Source organism: Talpa occidentalis, unplaced genomic scaffold (genome assembly GCF_014898055.3).
Source record: "Talpa occidentalis isolate TD23 unplaced genomic scaffold, MPIMG_talOcc4v2.1 talOcc4.8, whole genome shotgun sequence".
NCBI lineage: Eukaryota > Metazoa > Chordata > Mammalia > Eulipotyphla > Talpidae > Talpa > Talpa occidentalis.
This window is the reverse complement of record NW_023605194.1, coordinates 60,392,985-60,412,695: the sequence shown is the minus strand read 5'-3', so window position 1 is coordinate 60,412,695 and position 19,711 is coordinate 60,392,985. Positions and strand designations below refer to the sequence as shown.

At 38.4% G+C, this 19,711-nt stretch overlaps 1 protein-coding gene across 10 annotated transcripts in view; it reads left to right on the top strand.

Moving 5' to 3' along the window:
- SGMS1 (sphingomyelin synthase 1) overlaps positions 1–19,711 on the top strand; it is a 297,172-nt gene that overhangs the window by 259,910 nt on the left and 17,551 nt on the right. For all 10 annotated transcript variants that reach the window (XM_054690073.1, XM_054690074.1, XM_054690078.1 and 7 more), the window contains one exon: positions 16,284–16,401. In XM_054690073.1, the coding sequence (XP_054546048.1) occupies positions 16,284–16,401 (118 nt within the window). The remainder of the gene's footprint in view (positions 1–16,283; positions 16,402–19,711) is intronic.

The window sequence follows — 19,711 nt, the reverse complement described above, 5'->3', positions numbered from 1 at the left end:
TGGGATTGTAAACAGGCATCTCTTTTTAGATTCTGGTGGATCCAAGATCGTTTTCATGAACCAAGCTCTAGAAATACATATTACCTCAGGCAGGCTGTTTTTTCAGGTTGCCTTCAGCAAACTAAACACCATCACCCATGTGTTTGATTTACTCATTATCAGAACTTCCTTATAAATTCCATGCACGGAGCTGGAAACTGGCTTGTTGGGGAACTGAGTTTCTAGTGAACTGTATTCTGTGACCTCACAATATGGTTGAATATTAAGAAAAACATTTTTGAATCAAGAAAATAAAGTGTTGACTGAGTTTATGCTGTGTTTTATCTAACATAAAATGATGAGTGTTTTTTCCTGCTATGTTTCATAAGGACTGTGTTTCTTCACCTTATAAATTATATATCTGCAAATGAAAATAAAAGCAGTTTCTGATTCTTTGCCAGGAAAGGACTATCTTAACCTTGTATGAAGGAAACTGACTAAGTGGCTGATGTTTATTTTGGGGCCAGCGTCTTAGATTTTAAGCTAGCTTCAAAATAGAAAAAATGGTTTGGGCTGCATTTGATTTGGTGGAAGAAGACTACCTTATATTTGCTTTAGTTTTAAGAGGCTTATTTAGCCTTAACTATTTGTTAAGAACATGCTTTAGAAATATGAGATGCTTAGAATTTGTTAATTACATTCATTAGCTGCCAAACTTGACTTCGCTTTCCTATTTCTAAACCTTTTTCCTAAAAGACCCTTAGAAAGTAACTGCAGTACTTTTCCTTCACAAAGGCAGGATCAACTCAAATTTGTTTCTTGAATTTTTGTTGTTTTGTTTGTGTGCTTGTTTTCCTTAAAAAATTTTACATGCAAGCAAATAATTCACAGCCCCATTATATAGTGTTGTGCAGGTCATACCATATTTGAATCCAAATCTGTCACAGAAGTGTAACTTTTAAGTAATTTTTTTCTTGTTCTAAGAAGTGTCCTATCTTTAGGACTAGTTTCTATAAAGTATATTTCTCTCAGCATGGACTTTTATTCAAATCTCTCTCCCTTTATGCTTTCTAACGTTGTATATTAATGGCACTTATTGCCAGCACTGGAGTCATTTGTATAAATTATTTAATAGCAGTAACTTAGTTGGTTTGTGCCTTGGCAGAATGAATGGGCTACAGACAGCCAACCTGGCCGTGCCCTAACATGCTGGGTGGGGTGGACTGATCTAAATCTCAGGAGCCTTGTCTTCCTCACAGATAAAATAGGGGCCTCTCAGTGTAGTTATTTCTATTGTTCTATATAACTACGTTTTTTTTGATTCTAACATTTTTGAATGGGCCAATTATGAGTATTATTAGCTGCAGAGCATTCTTTTGATGTAGAGTACGCCCAGTGAAGGAGTTGTTTGAAGTTCACTCTCTGGTTTCCATGTTGGCAAGTCAGAGACATGGGAAATGGAAGCCAACTGGTAGGATAATCCTGAACATTCCTGCTTCTGTCCTCCTGGGGGGAGGGGTGCAGGGGGACACACTCCTGGTTTCCCAGCTGCCTCTTGGAGACCTTACTTTGGTGTATGTAGCACCCCAGACAGATGCAGATTGATAGTTCAAGCAGTAGGTATTGGTGAGCCTTTCCCTGGCCCTCAGAAAGAAGATTAAAATGCTGTGTAGAATCAGAGACACCCCTTGTTTTTACTTATTTGCCTGTTGCAGCATAGCAGTTTTATTCAGATGTTGGAGAAATGGGTTCTTCTGGTTAAGGAATATTTTATTTAACAGAGTTAAACTCTTGCTGTTTTTGTGCTTAACTCTTCTCAGTCTAGACCTAGACCCCTTTCCCCAACCTCCATCAGAAGGCTTTCCATTTAGAGCATCTTTTATACGGCTTCTAGGAGTTAAGGCTGAACAGTAATTCCCAAAGGGGCATGTTGCTTTCATTTTAAGAGTCTTGGGGCCTTTTAAAATAAAATCAGCCTACTCCTTTTGCTTCTGTATTTTCTACTTTTTAGAGAAGAATCATCAAAGGCTGAAAATCCGAAACTTGGATTTAGAGGGTGATTTATTAATTGAGAAGTGAGATCACTGAAATCTTGACATCAGCCAGATGTTTGAGGTGCTAGAAAACCTTGATGTTGAATTTGTGACCTTCTGACATTTGGTTCTATCCTTATGTTCTATGTAATTGTCCTTTATGGGTAAACATGTTTTGGGTTTTTTGTACTTAAAAAAAAATTTTTTTTGCCTTTTTTCATTCTTAACATCTTCCCCTCATGTCTGTATGTATATATGTTTATATATACATATATCCATGTGGGAGTTCCATGACATTGTGAAGTGGAAAACAATAATGCCTAACCTAGAGAATTTTTTAATTTTTAAAATTGTAAATAATGTTGTTTCCCCATTTAGAATTGGACTTTCAAGCCACTGACTAGGAAAAATTCCTGGAAATCTCTGCATTTGTGTCAGACTTCACTGCAAAACAGGTATCCCTTGTTTTAAGAAAGCATGATAAAGAACTTGTTAAACTTACAGATTTGATAAGGACTTTTCATGCATGGCTAAGTCATGGCTAACATGGTGACACCTATGTGTGACACGCGTGGCTCAGCTCTATTAGGACACCTGGCAGAGAGGTTCAAGGAGCAGGACTGCAGAATTTCTAAGGCAAGGGTGTTCCAGCTAGCAGAGAAGTCATCATGACTTAGTATGGTGATCACAGATAATCCTGCCCACCTTGTTGGCAACCAGATCTAACATTCTTTTCTTTCACCTTCTTTCTTTCATGTGGGCAATGGCTGTACCTAGAAACTTAGAACTCCTTAGATCCTTGTATATAAATACTCAGAAAGTTCTGTGAACTCTGATTTCAAATCCATTACCTCTCTCTTTCTACTTAATGATGTACAGGGGATATGGGATGGGGGTGGGGCTAGTTCCTTAGCATCAAACTCAATGTATAATCCTACCTCATCTCTAACTACTCTGTGCCACAGTTTTCCTTGAACAAACTCATACCACATTCCATTATACTAAGTGTCTCCTTGTTAGATTGTAACTTTCTCAAAGGGAAAGAGTAGATCCTTTTTTTGTCACTTATCTTTCCATTGCATGATCTGGTACAGAGTCTAGCACATAGAAAGTGCTCATTTAAAATTTATTCATTCAGCTTGTGTATACTGAGCAACCTAGTATGTGCCAGGCTCTGTTGTAGACCCCAGTGGTGTTAGTTAGAGTGAGCAGAGGCCCCTGGTGCTCTCATGGAACTTACATTCTGGCCTGCATATAACAGTCAGTAAACAATTTAGCATATAATGTCAGTTAGTAATAGGGAAAATGCAAAAAAATGAAGCCATATAAAGGGTTACAGAGTGTTGGCTGGTGGGAAGGGGAATAGTATTTTAGATAAGACTTCCAATGTGGTAATAGTTGCGTAGACACCAAAATCAAATGAAGGAAAATACCAGGCAAGGCGTTGGGACAGACCAGTACAGACAGGAGAGATGGTAAGTACAGAATCTGAGGCTTCCTTGACTAAGTGTCAAGGACTCTGTGCCAAGTGGGCTAGAAGAAAGTGGTGACACAGAAGGTCAGTGAAGTGTGTGTGGTGTGTCAGGTAGGGTATGTGGGCCACAAGTAAAGAGTTAGGATTTTGTTTCAAGTGTGATAAATTATGAGAGGAATTTGTATTTGGAAAGAATCACACTGGTTGTGATGTAGAGAACAGTGAATTAAAAGTGGCGGTAGGGGACCCATTAGGACACCATTAAAGTAGTGCAGGTAGAAGGTGGTTGTGAGTTAGACTCACGTACCTCAGTTTGACCAATAAATACATTCGTGCTCCAATGGTGGAAGGCATGAACTCTTTCAACTCTTTGAGGAAGCTATGGCTTCTGCTAAATTTAGAGCTCCTTATGTTTTTTGCCACAGGGCATGCTCTTTTATAATATCTTTCTCATACAAAGATGTTGGGTCTCTCTGAATGTCTTAATTTTGTGTGGAATTTAGTGAGGAGATCAGATTCACTAATTTGGGAGTTTACACAATTTTGCTTGAATATATTTTATTGCAAAACAAAGTCAGGTCACATATTTATCCTAGTGTTTTCTACTGTGGCTTATTTGGGATTGGATACTGGCCCAGAGGAGTAGTACCAAGCATTTGGTGAGAGTTGTGGTTGGTGGGGGTGTTTTGTAAGGATAAATTAAATATTGCAGGTAAAAAGATTCCAAGAAAAAAGAGAAGGAGCCATTGGATAGTTGGAATAGAGTTGAAGGAGCTTAGGGGTTGAGGCATGTTGGGGAGAAGAGATTCTGGCATAAACAGTTGCATAGAGATACAGGGAAACTGAGTGGATTCTTTGAAAACTGATCACATGCCTAAGGGAAAGAAGTAGGAAAGGAAATGGTGCTGGCAGATCCTGCTTAAGACCTGCCATGATGTCTCTATTGAAAAGTATTTCTGGGATCTTTGTTCATCTTGCAGAAGAGAACAGATAGATTTTTCCATTGTGGCTTTTCTGGGGTGACACTATGAAACTATTGATATGGATTTTTAGATGTTTGGCACCAGTCTGTATTTTGTATTCAGAGGCTGCTTTGTATGTTATCCTTTGATAATGCTCTGGCTTTGGGGACTGTTTATTGGGAGGGTATCTGCCAAAATACTCACTTCTGGGAAAGAAATATAATTTCCAAGGACATCATCATTGTGCTGATTGGCAGCTGTTGCTGTCAGATGCTAATTTGGTTTTTTTGGTTTGTGTCTTATTCACAGACTAGACTTACCACCAACATTTATCTTTCATTGTATCCCATTTTAATTCTGTCATTGCTTCTTGTTGTATTAAGTTGATTGGATCAAAGTGCTCCTATTCCCCAAGGTAGTTTATGACCACAGTTATTGTCAACATTTTTTCAATTGTTTTTAAGTCTTTGAGGTTGTGACTAAAGTACATTAAAGCTCCTGATACAGAATATTTAATATAAAGCAGATCTCTCCACATTTCTATTCAACACTTTATTTTTCAAGAACTTTTTCTTAACATCATGTCACATAGGTTGACTTTATGCAACAGACACAGGTTAACTTTTAATGGAACTTCAGGACATATTTACATTTAATTACTTATCAAGAATTGTTGAAGACTATATGCTAGGGATACAGCCATGAGCAAAACAAAGCTGCGCAAAGGTTATCTTCTGGAAGAACTTTTGTTTGTTCTCATAGCAACATCTAAGTTTTTAAAAATGTGTACTGTCCAAACCATCTAAATATAAACTCACAAGGACAAAAATTCTCCCATGTTATTGTAGCTTTACAGTACCTGGCCCATTTAGTTGGCCAGTAAACGATCTTCCAGCAATAAAGCAAGATAGGAACTCAGGATCATGTCTTTCCATCCTTTCTGTTCCTTCTCCACATGCAGACACATCATTATGTGTTCCCTCTGAGTCTATTCTTTTCCATGCCTTGTCATCCATGTTGTCAGAAAATCGCTCTGTTCACATGGCAGATTCCAAAACAGCTATTTGAATAATAAGATTTTTTTAAACATGCCTTTTCATTTGATCTAGTGCAATCCAACCCTTAAAGTAAGTGTCATTCCCTCTCTCAGTGAGTTTAACTGAAACTCAGAGTAGCTCTTGACTTGCCCTGGGTCCCACTTGGAATGTTGTAGGGATTTAGGGGCCTTCAGTCTAAATCTAGGCTAGAAATGTCCTGATAGAGCAGACACCTGTCCTTTGGAACTGTACTTCCTTAGCAGATATAGTGGCAAGATTCGACATACACAGGACAGATAGAATGAAACAGGTTCAATTAAGAGATTTATGTGTCATTAGCATTCAGGAAACATGTACGCTTGCTCCAGGGTGGAGCTGCGAACGCTGACAGCTATCACATGTTGTTTTTCCTTGTGATTTACAGAAAATATGCTGAGCCCTGCTGTAACCACTGCTGTCCTGTAGCCTCTGAGGTGTGACTCACCACCACACTGGGAGTCCCCTGTGCCACCAGCTTCAGTCATGCTTTTTGACTTGAAGACAGCTGATCGGCAGTGCCTAATCTGATTCTTTCCTCTCTATTTCTAGCAAGTCTTCCTCCTCTAATTCCACCCATCATGCATCTGGTTGAGATCCTGGTTTTTTTCCCCCTTTTCTGGGCATCTTTTCTATCCTGTTATCTTCCCACATAATCTGAAACTCCTTGGCTTTTGCAGGCCTCCTTTACTGGGGCATTATTGGAGTGGGAAAAATAGTTATCAAGGAGACAGGTGACAGATTGAACGCCATGTTGTACCTCCTCATTCTCATGTTAGCCAACAAGTTAGCTAACCTTCTCTAAATTATGCCAGTTGAGGTCCCAAGATTTATTTATTTATTTATTTATTTAATTTTAATAATAAATTTTATTTTTATATTCCCCATACAATTGCAGCCCCCCCATTCTGGCCCCAATCTCTCCCCTCCCACCCCCGCCCCCTTAAAAGTGTCTCTGGTTCGTAGTTTTTTGTTGATTTTGATTTTCACTTTCTTATAGTTATTCGTTTTCCTGGTCCCTTATTTAAGTTTTCTAGATTCCTGCTATGAGTGAGACCATCCGGTATTTTTCTTTTTCTTTTTGGCTTATTTCGCTGAGCATGATCCCTTCCAGTGCCATCCATGTTGCTGCAAATTGCATGTGTTTATCTTTTTTGAATGCTGAGTAATATTCCATGGTATATATGTACCACATCTTCTTGATCCAGTCATCTATTTTTGGGCATTTGGATTGTTTCCAAAGCTTAGCTATTGTAAACAGTGCTGCTATAAACATAGGGGTGCAGGTGTTCTTTGGAATTGATGTTTCTGTGTCCTTTGGGTAAATACCTAGGAGTGGAATTGCTGGATCATATGGAAGCTCTATGTTTAGTAGGTCCAGAAATCTCCACACAGCTCTCCACAGTGGTTGGACCAGTTTGCACTCCCACCAACAGTGCAGAAGATTTCCTTTTTCTCCACACCCTCGCCAACATTTGTTGTTGCTAGTTTTTTTAATATGTGCCATTCTCACTGGTGTAAGATGGTATCTCATGGTAGTTTTGATTTGCATTTCCCTGATTACAAGTGATGTTGAACATTTTTTCATATGCCTGTTGGCCATTTTCATTTCCTCTTCAGAGAAGTTTCTTTTTAGCTCTTCTGCCCATTTTTTGACTGGATTATTTTCTTTGTTGTTGCTGAGTCTCATCAGCTCTTTGCAGATTTTTGTGATCAGTCCTTTATCATTAGTGTTGGGTGCAAAAATGTTCTCCCAGTTGGTGGGGTTTCTCTTTGTTTTTGTTATTGTCTCTTTTGCTGTGCAGAAGCTCTTTAATTTGATGTAATCCCAGCTGTTTATCTTTGCCTTCACTATCACTGCTTGGGTGATGTGTCTGTAAAGATGTCTTTGATGTGCAAATCTCATAGTGTTTCGCCTATATTTCCTTCTATATATTTTATGGTTTCAGGTCTTATGTCTAGTTCTTTAATCCATTTTGAGTTGATTTTTGTGTATGGTGTGAGGTAGTGGTCAAGCTTCATTCTTTTGCATGTAGCGGAGGTCCCAAGATTTAAATACTACCCTAAGCCCTAGGAATTGTATGGAAACTAGATTCACACTGAAACTCCCTAAATTCATAATCCCAGCAATTTTGGGTTTTAAATTTACATAAACATTATAAAAGGCTTTTAAGCCAAGGATTAGGATAAAAGGGCAAGAGAGGGGAAAAAAGTAGTAAATAGCAATTTTTGTGAGTTAATTTTTATTTATAATACTAACAAGAAGTAATGCATCTGACTTGTAGGTGATTTAGAAGATAAACAAGTAGGGAAAAGTTACTTATGTTGTCAGAAATGAGTATCATGTAGGTTCATGTCCCTTTTGATATTTTTCTGTGTGCTCATATACATGTAATCTGTTTATGTATTTTTGAGTTGTATCATGTATTTGCCTTCTATTTTGATAGCATGACCAGGGATTATCTCTTCCTCTCTTCTTTAAAAACCCACCAGGGATGGCTAATTAATTCATGATCCAATATAAAAGTGACATCTGTTCCCCCACCAAGATGTTCGTTTTGTGACAGCTGCAGTAAAGCATTAGGATACTGTAAATATTGCTAGTTTAAGATGATCTTCTTTCTACAGTCACCTACTATCTGAGTGTAACTGGTCAAGTTACCCAACTGCCATAGTCACATTGTTTCCTCCCTACAAAAATGGGATTCATAAGGAGTGTCCATTCCAGTGTTGTGTGTGGGATTGAGTAAGATAATATATGTAAAGCATTTGACTGAGCTTTGGCATCCACCTGGCCCCCACGCCTGCCCCATGCCCAAGTAAATATTGTTATTCCTTTCCATTATTTTCAGCCAAATTGTCTCGATTTTGGGTTTGGCATTTGCTTCCACTGCATATCCGGCCTGTGCTCACCTCCTGTGTTGCTGCCCCAGGTCTTCACTACTATCATCTGTTACCAGGGTTGGTGCAAGAGCCCCCTCCGGCCTCGGTTTCTGTTCTTGCTTCCTTTTAGTCACTTATCCATTCAGTACTGTGTGTTTCTGTAAGGGTTAAGTTGGCTTTTGTGCTCTCCTTCCACCAAAATCCTCATGGTAACTAAAGAACCCCCCAGGATCTCATGTCCTCATGCACTCTGCTCCCTGACCCCCTTGCTGGTCAGCAAACACCCACATATGCTGACCTCCAGAACCTTTTCCCACAGGTATCTTCCTTGTTCACCTCCTCATATCTATCTACACCTCATCGGATCAGCTTACCTCCAAATTGTAACCTCCCTTCCCTTAGTGGCACTCTTGCTTAGTTTTACCCTTCAGTACTTATCCAGTGTGCTCTATATTTTGCTTGTTTATGTTGTTTATTGTCCACCTCCTCCACTAGAACTAAGTACCATCAAGCAGCCTTTTTGTCACTTGTGTTCACTGCTGTATCTTAAAGCCAGAACAGTGCCTAGCACATATGCACTTTTGTGAATAAATAATAAGAGCAGCAGTTAACATTTATTGAGTGTTGCACTATGCTAGTGTTGCACTAGAACTTAATAACTGTTAACCACTGCTGGTGACATATGTCTTACGATGTTTTTAGAAAAACCCTCTTAAAATGGGTTACTTTTAAGGATAATCCATTAGCCCAGGAGCAATATTTAATCATTCAGTTCTACTAATTGTCACTGAACAAGCCCTGAGAGTGTGATTCTAAGTGGTTAAGTTTTGTTGGAGGGAAGGAATGAGGAAAGACCTGGCTATACATAGATGTATTTACACTGTATAAATACACTTTTGTGTATATATACACATATGTTTATACACACATATATGCACGTATTTATTTTGTTAATATCCCAAAATGCTAACAAGAAATGCCCCTCCTTTTGTTACATAGATAGTCATGTCTCAAATAGATCATATTGATGTCTTTCGTATCATATAGAGCAACATTTTTTTTCTTTGCTTTATGCTTCAATCTATTTTTAACCCAGGAAGTAATTTTTTTTAAAGATGGGTTCAGTGGGAATAATTTTATAAAATCACCTGCTATTTGCAAATTCACTAGTGTGGATCATTTTCTGAACTTAATTGTGAAGTTCTTTTGCAGTCTTTTAAATGGGGCTTCAAAAAATAATCTAAGCCCATTCCTTTTTAAAATTTTTTAAAAAGATTTTTAATTTTATTTATGCATACAAGAGCTGGGGTGTAAGCCAGCGGTGCAGTGACGGTGCAGGGGAAGGGACAACACAGTGAGAGGATTCACCAGAGACAGAGTGGGGAGCAGAACAGGCAGATTGACTGAAATACACTGCTGAGAGGAGCAGGTGGCGAGTCAGGAGAGGTCTGCCATGCCATGTGGGTTAGCTCTTTGGCCAGAGATCGAACTCATGCTGCAGTGGCTGCAGATAGCTTCATAGTGCTGAGACTTAACCCCTTGAGCCACCAGGGTGGCTCTCCATTTTTTTAAATTTGACAGTTTCATTAGTAAAAATACAAACTAACTGGTATCTGAGACCTGTGCTGTGTTGTGGCCCTCTGAGTGATGGACCCCAGGCTAACAGTTGAACTCTTTACACTCTAATTTTTCCTTTTATTAAATGGCATAAATAATACATGTTAATCAGGAGTGTGGTCAAAATAACTAAAACCAAAGTTGTAAAATCGCTTTGAGTTGGATTTTTAAAAGACAAAAAGACACTAGATTTCTGGACAGATCCATTTCTTTCTCTTTTTTTAACTTTAATGTTTTTTATTTATTTTTTTAAAGATTTATTTTTACAGGGCCTCCCCGGTGGCGCAGCGGTTGAGCGCTGGGTTGCGAGGCTGCCCGCGGCCTCTGCGGTGCCAGTTCGATCCCCGGCTGCATCCCGGCCACTGGAGGAGGGTCCCACATGGCGCGCAGACCTCTCCTGCCGCCCGCTGCTCCCCTCAGCAGTGTACTTCGGTCCTTTCTGCCTGCTCTGCTTCCCGCTGTGCCTCTGGTGAATTCTCTCACCCTTCCGCGCTTCTGACTGTACCCAGTGCATGTATAAACAAACAAACAAATATATAAATAAAACATGCCTCTATTAAAAAAATAAATAAAATAAAAAAGATTTATTTTTACAAGTACTGGGGTACAGACCAGAGGCGTGGGAGGGTGAGAGAATTCACCGGAGACGGAGCAGGGAACAGAACAGGCAGAAGGACTGAAATACACTGCTGAGGGGAGCAGCAGGTGAGACAGGAGAGGTCTGCTGCGCCATGTGGGTATCTCCCTGGCTGGCTGGGAATTGAACTGGTGCAGCAAAGGCTGTGGACGGCTTCACCGTACTGCGCTCAATCCACTGTGCCACCAGGGAGGCCCTGGACAGATGCATTTCTAAGCTGGTGCATGGGTCTGCTCATTCCCCTGATTCACCAGTGTGGTACCCAGAAAATAGTTAATGAGCAGTAGCTCTGCCAGAGGGGATATGTATTTTCACTTTACTGTTTGTTGTGTAGCATTTGTTCTTTTCCCTTTCATTTGTTTATGGATCTTTGCTTGGAATTTTCTTTCCTAAATACCAAATTAGCTTTGGGTTATCATGAACTGGAATGGTGGAGACTCCTGTAATGGGTAGGGAAACCCAATCAGGGCAGAAAGGACACAGGGAGGGAGCGGGGAAAGAGGACAGGACTCACATCATCCCCAGTTCCCAGGGTTTATGGTCCTGTTTGGATGAAAGCAGCGGTGGCCACAGTTGCAGAAAGGATGCAAAGTAAAGGCTTGGTTACTTCAGGGCCAGTTAATCCCAGCAGATATGTGAAGGGGTTTAAAGGATAAACATTTATGGGAAGAAGCAGTAAAGTCACAGGAAGTAAGAAGTGAAGTTCTTAATCACAGAACCACATGTTGTTGCCAGTATTGCAACAACTTACTGGGACAAAATGATGAGTAAAGTACAACTTTAAGAGCATTCTCTAATAGAAGGATTGGGCCCTCTGTTGGTAATGGCTATGCCAGCCTCATGATTAAAAATAGTATAAAATAGAGACAAGTTCTGAAGTGAAGGATGAAGTAAAGGATGGCTCCAGTTGGAGACATCTGGAAGGGTTTATGGGGAGGTGTGGTATTTGGAGTGGTGGGTAGGATTATAGCAGACCAGGTAATAGGAGAGGACAGGAAGAAACCTGCTGGCAAAAGCAAGAAGCCAGGGTTTTGGGAATAATGAGTGGCTCCTTTTGCTCAGGTCCTGGGATTCATAGTTAAAACAAGACAGATAAAGTAACTTGAAATTCAGCAGTTAGTGGCAAGTGGTTGTCATAATTCAGGGACTCTAGGGTTAGTAGCAGGGAATTAAAGGGAGAAAAACAGATTTCAGAAACTGTTTAGAGTTACTTTCAACAGAATATAGGGGGTTGAGGAGGTTGTTAAGAAGATAGTGCAGTTGCAGGATGAGATAGAGAACTTTATTTTTTTTTTTTTTTTAAATATAGGATAGATGGTGTCTCAGAAATCTGAATGCCAGGCAGTGTTCTAGGCTTCCAGGCAGAAGGAATGGCCAGCACAGAGGTCCTACCTAAGGCAGAAGGGATTGTACATGGTGTGTTCAAACTACTCCAATGGCATTGGACTGAAGCTGGCATCCAGAGTATGGGAAGGGGAGGTTGGAGAAAGGCAAACCACATCATTGCGGGCCTTGTGGCCTAAGTAAAGGATTTAGATTTTGCTCAAATTGTATTTATAATCATTGGAAGAATTTTAAAGAACAAATTGTACTCTGTATTTTGACTGCTATATGTGGAATGGACTTCAGGAAGGCATGAGTAAAAACAGGAACCTTGTGGGTTCAGGTGAGTTAGAATGAGAAGTATAAGACATTTCAGAATGAAATGGAGAAACTGTTAGCAAATCTAACTGGGCATACACTGGAAATAATGGAAAATGGATATATTTAGTGTTGGATAGCTAAAAGAATATACTATTTTTTACTAATTTAATAATTAGTAAGTTATCAAAATGCTTATTTTGTGGAGTTTGGATCAGTGTGAAATACTGTATAAAATAATGGAAAATATGAGTTAAGTAGATTTTAAAATGTCATTTAAATATGAGTCATCTATAGCTGTACAGCAGTGCACTCTCAAATTTGGGACTTCTTACATAATTGGAAACAATTTCCTAAACATTTATGTCTTGTGTAAAATATTTGTTTCAGTTTAAACTCTGAGCTACAATTCCCATGTCCATTACATAGGATGATAGTCTTGCCCTACAGTTTATTTTAAAAATTAAATAGCACAGAGAGTGGTATACAGGGGGAACTTGGCAAAGCTCTAGCTACTATTCATAACAGCCTAGGGAAATACCTCAATAATATTTTTATAGTTCATAAGAAAGTGATACTCTTTTGTGGACAGGAAACAAATTTACAAGGAAGTTATTAAAGATGGTCCAGGCTACCAAGTGAGCTTTTGTTAAAGGCTGAGCAAGCCCTGTTGAAAGATAAGCTCAATGTCACCTTGTCCACGTAGCATCTACTGCAATCTAGTCATGGTCCTGAATTAAACACTGACCTCCATGCTTGCCTCCTTGATTCTATTCCAGTTGTGTGTGCCTTCCTCTTTATCACCGCTTAGTTTTAGACTGTTACCTAGCTCCACCACTGCATTTCAGGATCTATTGGCTAAGAGCTGAATAGTTCCCATCAAGAGCTTACAGACTAGGTCCGAGTGCTGAAAGAATTGTATGTCTTCTGGCAGTGGTTTAGTTGAAAGAGAGAACTTGTAGGAAGCAAAAGAACTTTCTAGTTTTTCATTTTACTTTCCACTATATTAATTCCTTTTTTTCATTTTTTTCCCTTTAAGGTTTTAGACTGTTGTACTAGATGCTGACAACAGTGTAGTACTGCTCTGAAAAGCCTGATTTGGGTGTATTTAACCAGGTCTGACCACTGTTGCCTTTTTAAGTAGGGATATGAAAAAGTTTAATAAAGTCACCTGTTCTCACAAGTCTTTTCTAGCAAGTCTTAATAATTATCTATAAAATATTAACACTTTTATTCATATTTTATTATAATCAAACTTAACAAGTATGTTTTTCTTTTCCTCTCAGGAAAAAAATACTGTGTCTATTCACACAAATACTTGGGAGAATAGATAACTCTGACCAATTCTAAGTGTCTGTGAAGTGATAGTAATTGCAAAGTGTGAGCAGATGGAAAACAGACCTCTTTCCAACTTGAAAGGAGACATGTTTCCCATATGATAAAAGGACCATTGTGGATTTTTTAAAATTATTTATTTATTTATATTTTACATCATTGTTAACTTCTTTACAATGTTTGCTTTCTTTTCTCAGGTGTAGTCCCCATAGAATTTCACCGCCAATTTACCCATGCACCATCACCATAGTCCCTTGTGGTTGTGAGAATTACATGTGCATCTTATTTTTGGCACTCAGTCTCTGGTAATATCTCATAAAGTTTTCCTCAGTGACTTTTTGTTGCCTTCTTACATTTTTAACTACTTTAACCTTTTTTTAAAAAAACACATCTTGAACTTATTTTAAACCTTTAAATAAGAATTCTAATGTGTGAAATTCTTTGATTAAGGAAGGAAATACCTTAACTGCAGACAATTCTTCAAAACATATCATGCTCTTTTAAATTTGTGCTTAGAGATCCTAATTTAGCATGCATTACACACAAAGATTCACACACAAAAATTTAGCATGCATTACACACTAAGTTTGATTTGAAAAAGATTAAAAAATGCCAAAGATCAGAAGATTCTTATGAACTGCTACTTCCAACTTGTTACCTCATTAATGCTGATGGAGTCACATGGAAAAAGTCATTTGACTTTTCACTTCAAGTCAAAGAATAAATGTGACTAAATCATCCATGACTGTTGCATTAAAATTATATTTTTTTGTGAGAGGATTTGTCTTTCCTCATTCTCTATCATTTTTTTCATACACCTCATTCTCAGATTAACCTGAAATCCTTTCACTGCTACTCCTGTGACTCCAGTCTGAGATATGAGATATGGAAATAATTAGCTGAGGTATGTGGGTATACTATATACCATGAAACAACCAAACAAAGTGATTTTAAGATAGTAGTCTCTTCCAAAATTGAATGAGAGCAGTGATTTTGTTGTCGTCGTTCCTCTAAAGAGATGAATATGATCTGGATAGACTTAACAGTTTTCTGTCAACAGGTTTTTCTTTTATAGCTCAAGTGAAATTGCAAATAATTTATGTTGATTTGAGCAGGATGGCTAGTGATGGTGGGAAAGTATTTTCTTTTTTAAGAAATTATGTATTAGAATATGTCTTTGAATATATATGCCTTTTAGATCTAAAATCCACCTTGGTAAAATTCACTTTGGTATTTCAAGTATTCTTGGTTAGATATTTATAGGCTAGTATTATTATTATTATCTAATATTGCCCCACTTTACATTATTTAATTGTTCTCAGGGGAATGCCTGTGTGTTGTCTTTATTTGTTTTGTTCAACTCAGATTTCTCAGACCAATCTTGAAACTTGAACTCAAGATTGAGAAAGCAGATACTTGTAAAACTGATTCTGGCCTCTGGTAGAACAGGGAAGTAGAAAGGAATATTCTTGTCCCAGGATAAACTGAAATGTGTACAGTTTAAGTAAAGTAAGCCTATGTGGGTTTGCTATTAAGGGGGAGTTCTCAATCTCAATCTGCATAGTCACATATATACAGCAAATAATTTCATTAGAACCACAGATCAACTTGAAATGGAAAAGATTTTTCTTTCTAATTCTTGCTTATTTTGTTAAACATTTACAAATCCTATGCACTTAATGGCTGCCATCGTGCATATAAGACAAGGATTTTCTCTACATTATTTCTTTTTTTTTTTTTTAAGATTTATTTTTTATTTATTTATACATGCACTGGGTACAGTCAGAAGCGCGGGAGGGCGAGAGAATTCACCAGAGCCAGAGCAGGGAACAGAACAGGCAGACTGATGAAATCCACTGCTGAGGGGAGCAGCGGGCGGCAGGAGAGGTCTGTCTGCCATGTGGGACCCTCCTCTGGTGTCCGGGGAGCAGCCGGGGATCGAACCGGAGCTGCAAAGGCTGCGGGCAGCTTCGCAACCCAGCGCTTAACCGCTGCACCACTGGGGAGGCCCTCTCTACATTATTTCTAACGTTATTATCCCTGGTCTACAGATTAGGAGACTGAGACTCAAAAATGTCTGCTATAGGCTATCGCGAGACCACGTAGTGAACAGAGAGAGGTGAGGCTCAGGTGCCATCACCCGGACAGGCTCTTTTCTTGGCATTGTGCTTTCTTGAAGGTCAGCTAAAAGAATCCGTTTCTGGGATATATGAATAAAATTGTTTAATGTCTTTGACTCATTAAATGTCAAAATCGTTTTGAATCCTCATTTTAATGTCATTTTAATTTTTTGAACATCTTCCCTTTGTGACAGAAAAGACACTCTCTTAATGTTTAACCACGGGAACCGAGTCAGCTCCAACAAATCAGAATAGGCCCCAGTTGTACATCAGTTGAATGTCAACTCAAATGTAAGGCCTCTCAAAGCCTAATTAACACTGCAGAACATTTTAAACTCTTTTGACCAGTGACTATTTTTAAAAAACCATTCTCAAAATCCTTAGCTCCTATTAGCTATGGCTGTAACATTCTAGTTTCAACTTCTCAAAAAGCTGTGGGGTTTGTTTTGTTGGGTCATTGAAAGCTTAAAGTAAATGAACCTGTGGAATTTCATGACTGAGTGTCTGCCCTGTTTTTCCCTTTTTCTAGGTCTATTATTAGCAGAAGATTTTTCTGCATAGTTGGCACGCTGTACCTGTATCGGTGTATTACAATGTATGTAACTACACTACCAGTACCCGGTATGCATTTCAACTGCTCTCCGAAGGTAAACCATTCCACACTATAATTTCCCTTTTTGTTTGTTTTTCCTCTTGCCTAAGAGTCCTTTGACTAAAGCTAAAGGTGAAAATTTCTTCAGAATATAGTCTCGTCTCTCCATCCTCATCTGGGAATGTTACTAAGCAATATGGCTAGGCAGCCCTACCCTTCTCAAATTTTCCAAGCCCTGCCAGCACTTCCCAGCTAGGGAAATATGTGGTCTAGTTAGTGTGCTGGAAGCAGTTAAGCTTTGCATGTGGGTGTAGCTCTTTGGTTTCCTGCCAAACTTTCAAAATATCTTTGCTCCCTTGACACAGATCCAAAAGCTTTTATATGCTTTCTCCCTCTCTCAGATAGAAAGTTCAGTTTCAAATGATGGTGTTTTTTTTTTTTTTTTTTCCTTCTATTAATCTCTACAGTGGTGATCCATAGCAGCAGAGCAAGAGACACTATTCCTGTCTCCTCGCACCCTCCACCCACCCAGACCAGATCACTACTCTCTGGAGTTTTGCCATATTGATCTTCTCTAGTAGCACAAAAGCCTTCTTGTTGTTATTGCTTTTTTTTTTTTAATAGACTTTATTCTTCTCTTATTTTCTCTACCTATCAGATTCGCATGATACTTATTACCTCTAACTTTTACCTTGAATAATTTCAACTAGGGAGATCACTGGAACTTTATGAAATGATTAGCAAAAGCGATTAGTTAAGCTTTTTAATTTGGGTAGGAGAAAATATTGAATACTCTGATGGGCTTGGAATCATGTCTTTGGGTTGCCCTTGTGCTAGTGAAACATCTATACCCGTTCAGTTTCATTTCATCCCTTTGTATTTTTGTTCCTTCTAGAAGGCATTTCTGTCTGATAGAACCTCAGAAGGCTGAAAGTCCACTTTGGATTTTTAAAGCATTGTCTTTATCAATTTTGGAAATTTTGGATGTTTTCCTTACGGTGATCCTCCTTCCTTCCCACTTAAACAAAGAGCGGTCACTTGTTCTTACTTTTTTTCCACTTTTGCTACAAACTGCACCTTAACTCTGGAGAAAGTTTCATAAAAAGCAAATGACCCCAACTTTCCCCTTGCAGTCTTACCACCCTGAACATTCCATTTGCTTTTTAACCCTTCCAAGAAACCAACCTCACAGCTTCTTTAATCTGTATAAAAGTTCTCAAGCACTTGCCTGCAGCTCCTAGTTTTTAGAAAATAACTTGTTGCCATTGAGAATCCAATGATGTAAACTTTGGCTGGGACTGGCTTGATAAGCAGTATGTTCTCATTGGTAGCTGATGGTTTAGGACATTTGCTTAAGTTTTCATTCAACTCCTGAAAAAGTCTGTCTGCACTGGGAACATGTTCCACCAAGGACAGGCCATGCCATTTTAAATAGAAATGCAATTGGCCATGCACACTTGAAGATGGATCTGAGATCCAATGTTGAGGGTACGTGCTCTCTAGCACATGGTTCTAGGCCTGTTTCTTCTCAGGATCTGCAGCTGTACCCAGTTTCAGGCAAGCCCAAGCTTGCTTAGCATTGGCACTTATACTGCTGACAAAAATCAGCTTGAGTCATCAGAATATCTAAGCTCTCATGATGAAAGTAACTTAAGGGTTTCTTGGTAAAAGGCAGGGGTAATGGCAGGAACTGATGCAAAAAAAAAAAAATCTAAATGTTTCCTGATTTATAGTATTGCAGAAATCCTGACTAGGGCATCATTCTGTGATAGTCTTTTGGAAATTGCAATACAAGGGGTAAAAAGTTAGGACACTTAGCAAAAATTGTTAGTAAAAACTCATTGAATGTAATGACTCTTATAGAACAGTGCTCTCTGAAGAATTTTTTTTTTCTGATAATTTCCAAATCTATCCCAAAGTAGGGAAACTTATGGAACCCTGCATATATTTATTCCACACTCAGAATCAGTAATGACCAAGATTGGCTACATTTGCTTCCCCTATTTTTTTCTATTTTGAAGTATTTTAAATCAAATCACAGACAATGTCATCTTATTGCTATATCCCTTGTTATGCTTCTAAAAATTTGGAACACTTTATTTGCATAACTTTAGTACTGTTGATACACTGAACATAATTAACAGTTATTATTTGGTACCAGTTACCGGTTCATGGAATATCATGGTTGTCTTAAAAATGCCTTTTTTCTGCGATTGGTTTCTATCATGCTTCAACCAAGTCCTGGACTCTTACTCATCAAGTGAAAATTTATTTAGCAAACATAGTTTAAGCACTTACTGTGTCTTAGGTATTAGAGTACAAGGCTAAGTCCCTGCCTTTGTGGAAAGCACCTTAAGATCATCTAGTCCAGACATGTACCTAATATAATAAATGTGTGAAGTGCTATCATAATAACTTTAAATCACTGGCTCTAGTGATGGAAAGGAGAAGAGAGATTTGAACAATATGTAAGAGCCAAATCAATACAACTTGATAATACATTTGATGTAGGGAGTGAAAATAGAAAGGAAGGATTTCAAAGGTGATTTGATTTTAGCCTGGGATAATTACAAGGTAAAGAGGAATGTGATGATGATGATTTCATTTTGAGCAAAGTTTGAGATACTTGAGAGATATCTAAGTGGAATCTGGGACAGTTAGCAATATTTTCTGAAGTTGAGGGGAAAATGAGAGCTAGAAATTTAATATTTGTGAGTCGTCATATTCTAGATGGTGTGAAAGCTGTGGTATGAATAAAAAGACCAGAAACAGGTGTAAGTGTGCAGTGCTCCCTTGATTGGATAGCCCTTGATTTAAGACACCGTTTTAGTCATGTCATTTGGTGGATACTCTAGAGTTATCAATCATCATTAAGCTACAAGGGAAGAGAGTTTAGCATGAGAGTATGACTTTCTGTTTATCATAGTCACGTGAACCAAAATTTGGTTCCCCCATTATGTTAAACACTGTGATTATTATACTTAATTCTTCCCTTAACACCAGTATTACAATTCATGAATTCTAAGAAAAGTACATGCAGTGGTAATTTTGAAAATTATTCTTATTGTTCATTCATATGATGGCATTGAACTCTTTACAGAATATAATGGCTTGGAGAAGTAATCTTGTGAAATGATTAGGTGAGGAAGAAAAGTGGGCCTCCCATTAAATGCTACTGCAATCATGGCAAGCCCCTGTGAAACATGGGAAGGAAGTAGGTGTGTCCAGTTTCTAGAATAGTACTTTCTGGGAAGCACTTGTCCTGTATCCCAGTATATTTTTGTGCAGGGCTTACGCTGGAGGCTGCCACAGTTTTTGTTGGTTTTTTATTATTAAATTTATTTTCTTACATTGTTCATTTTTAC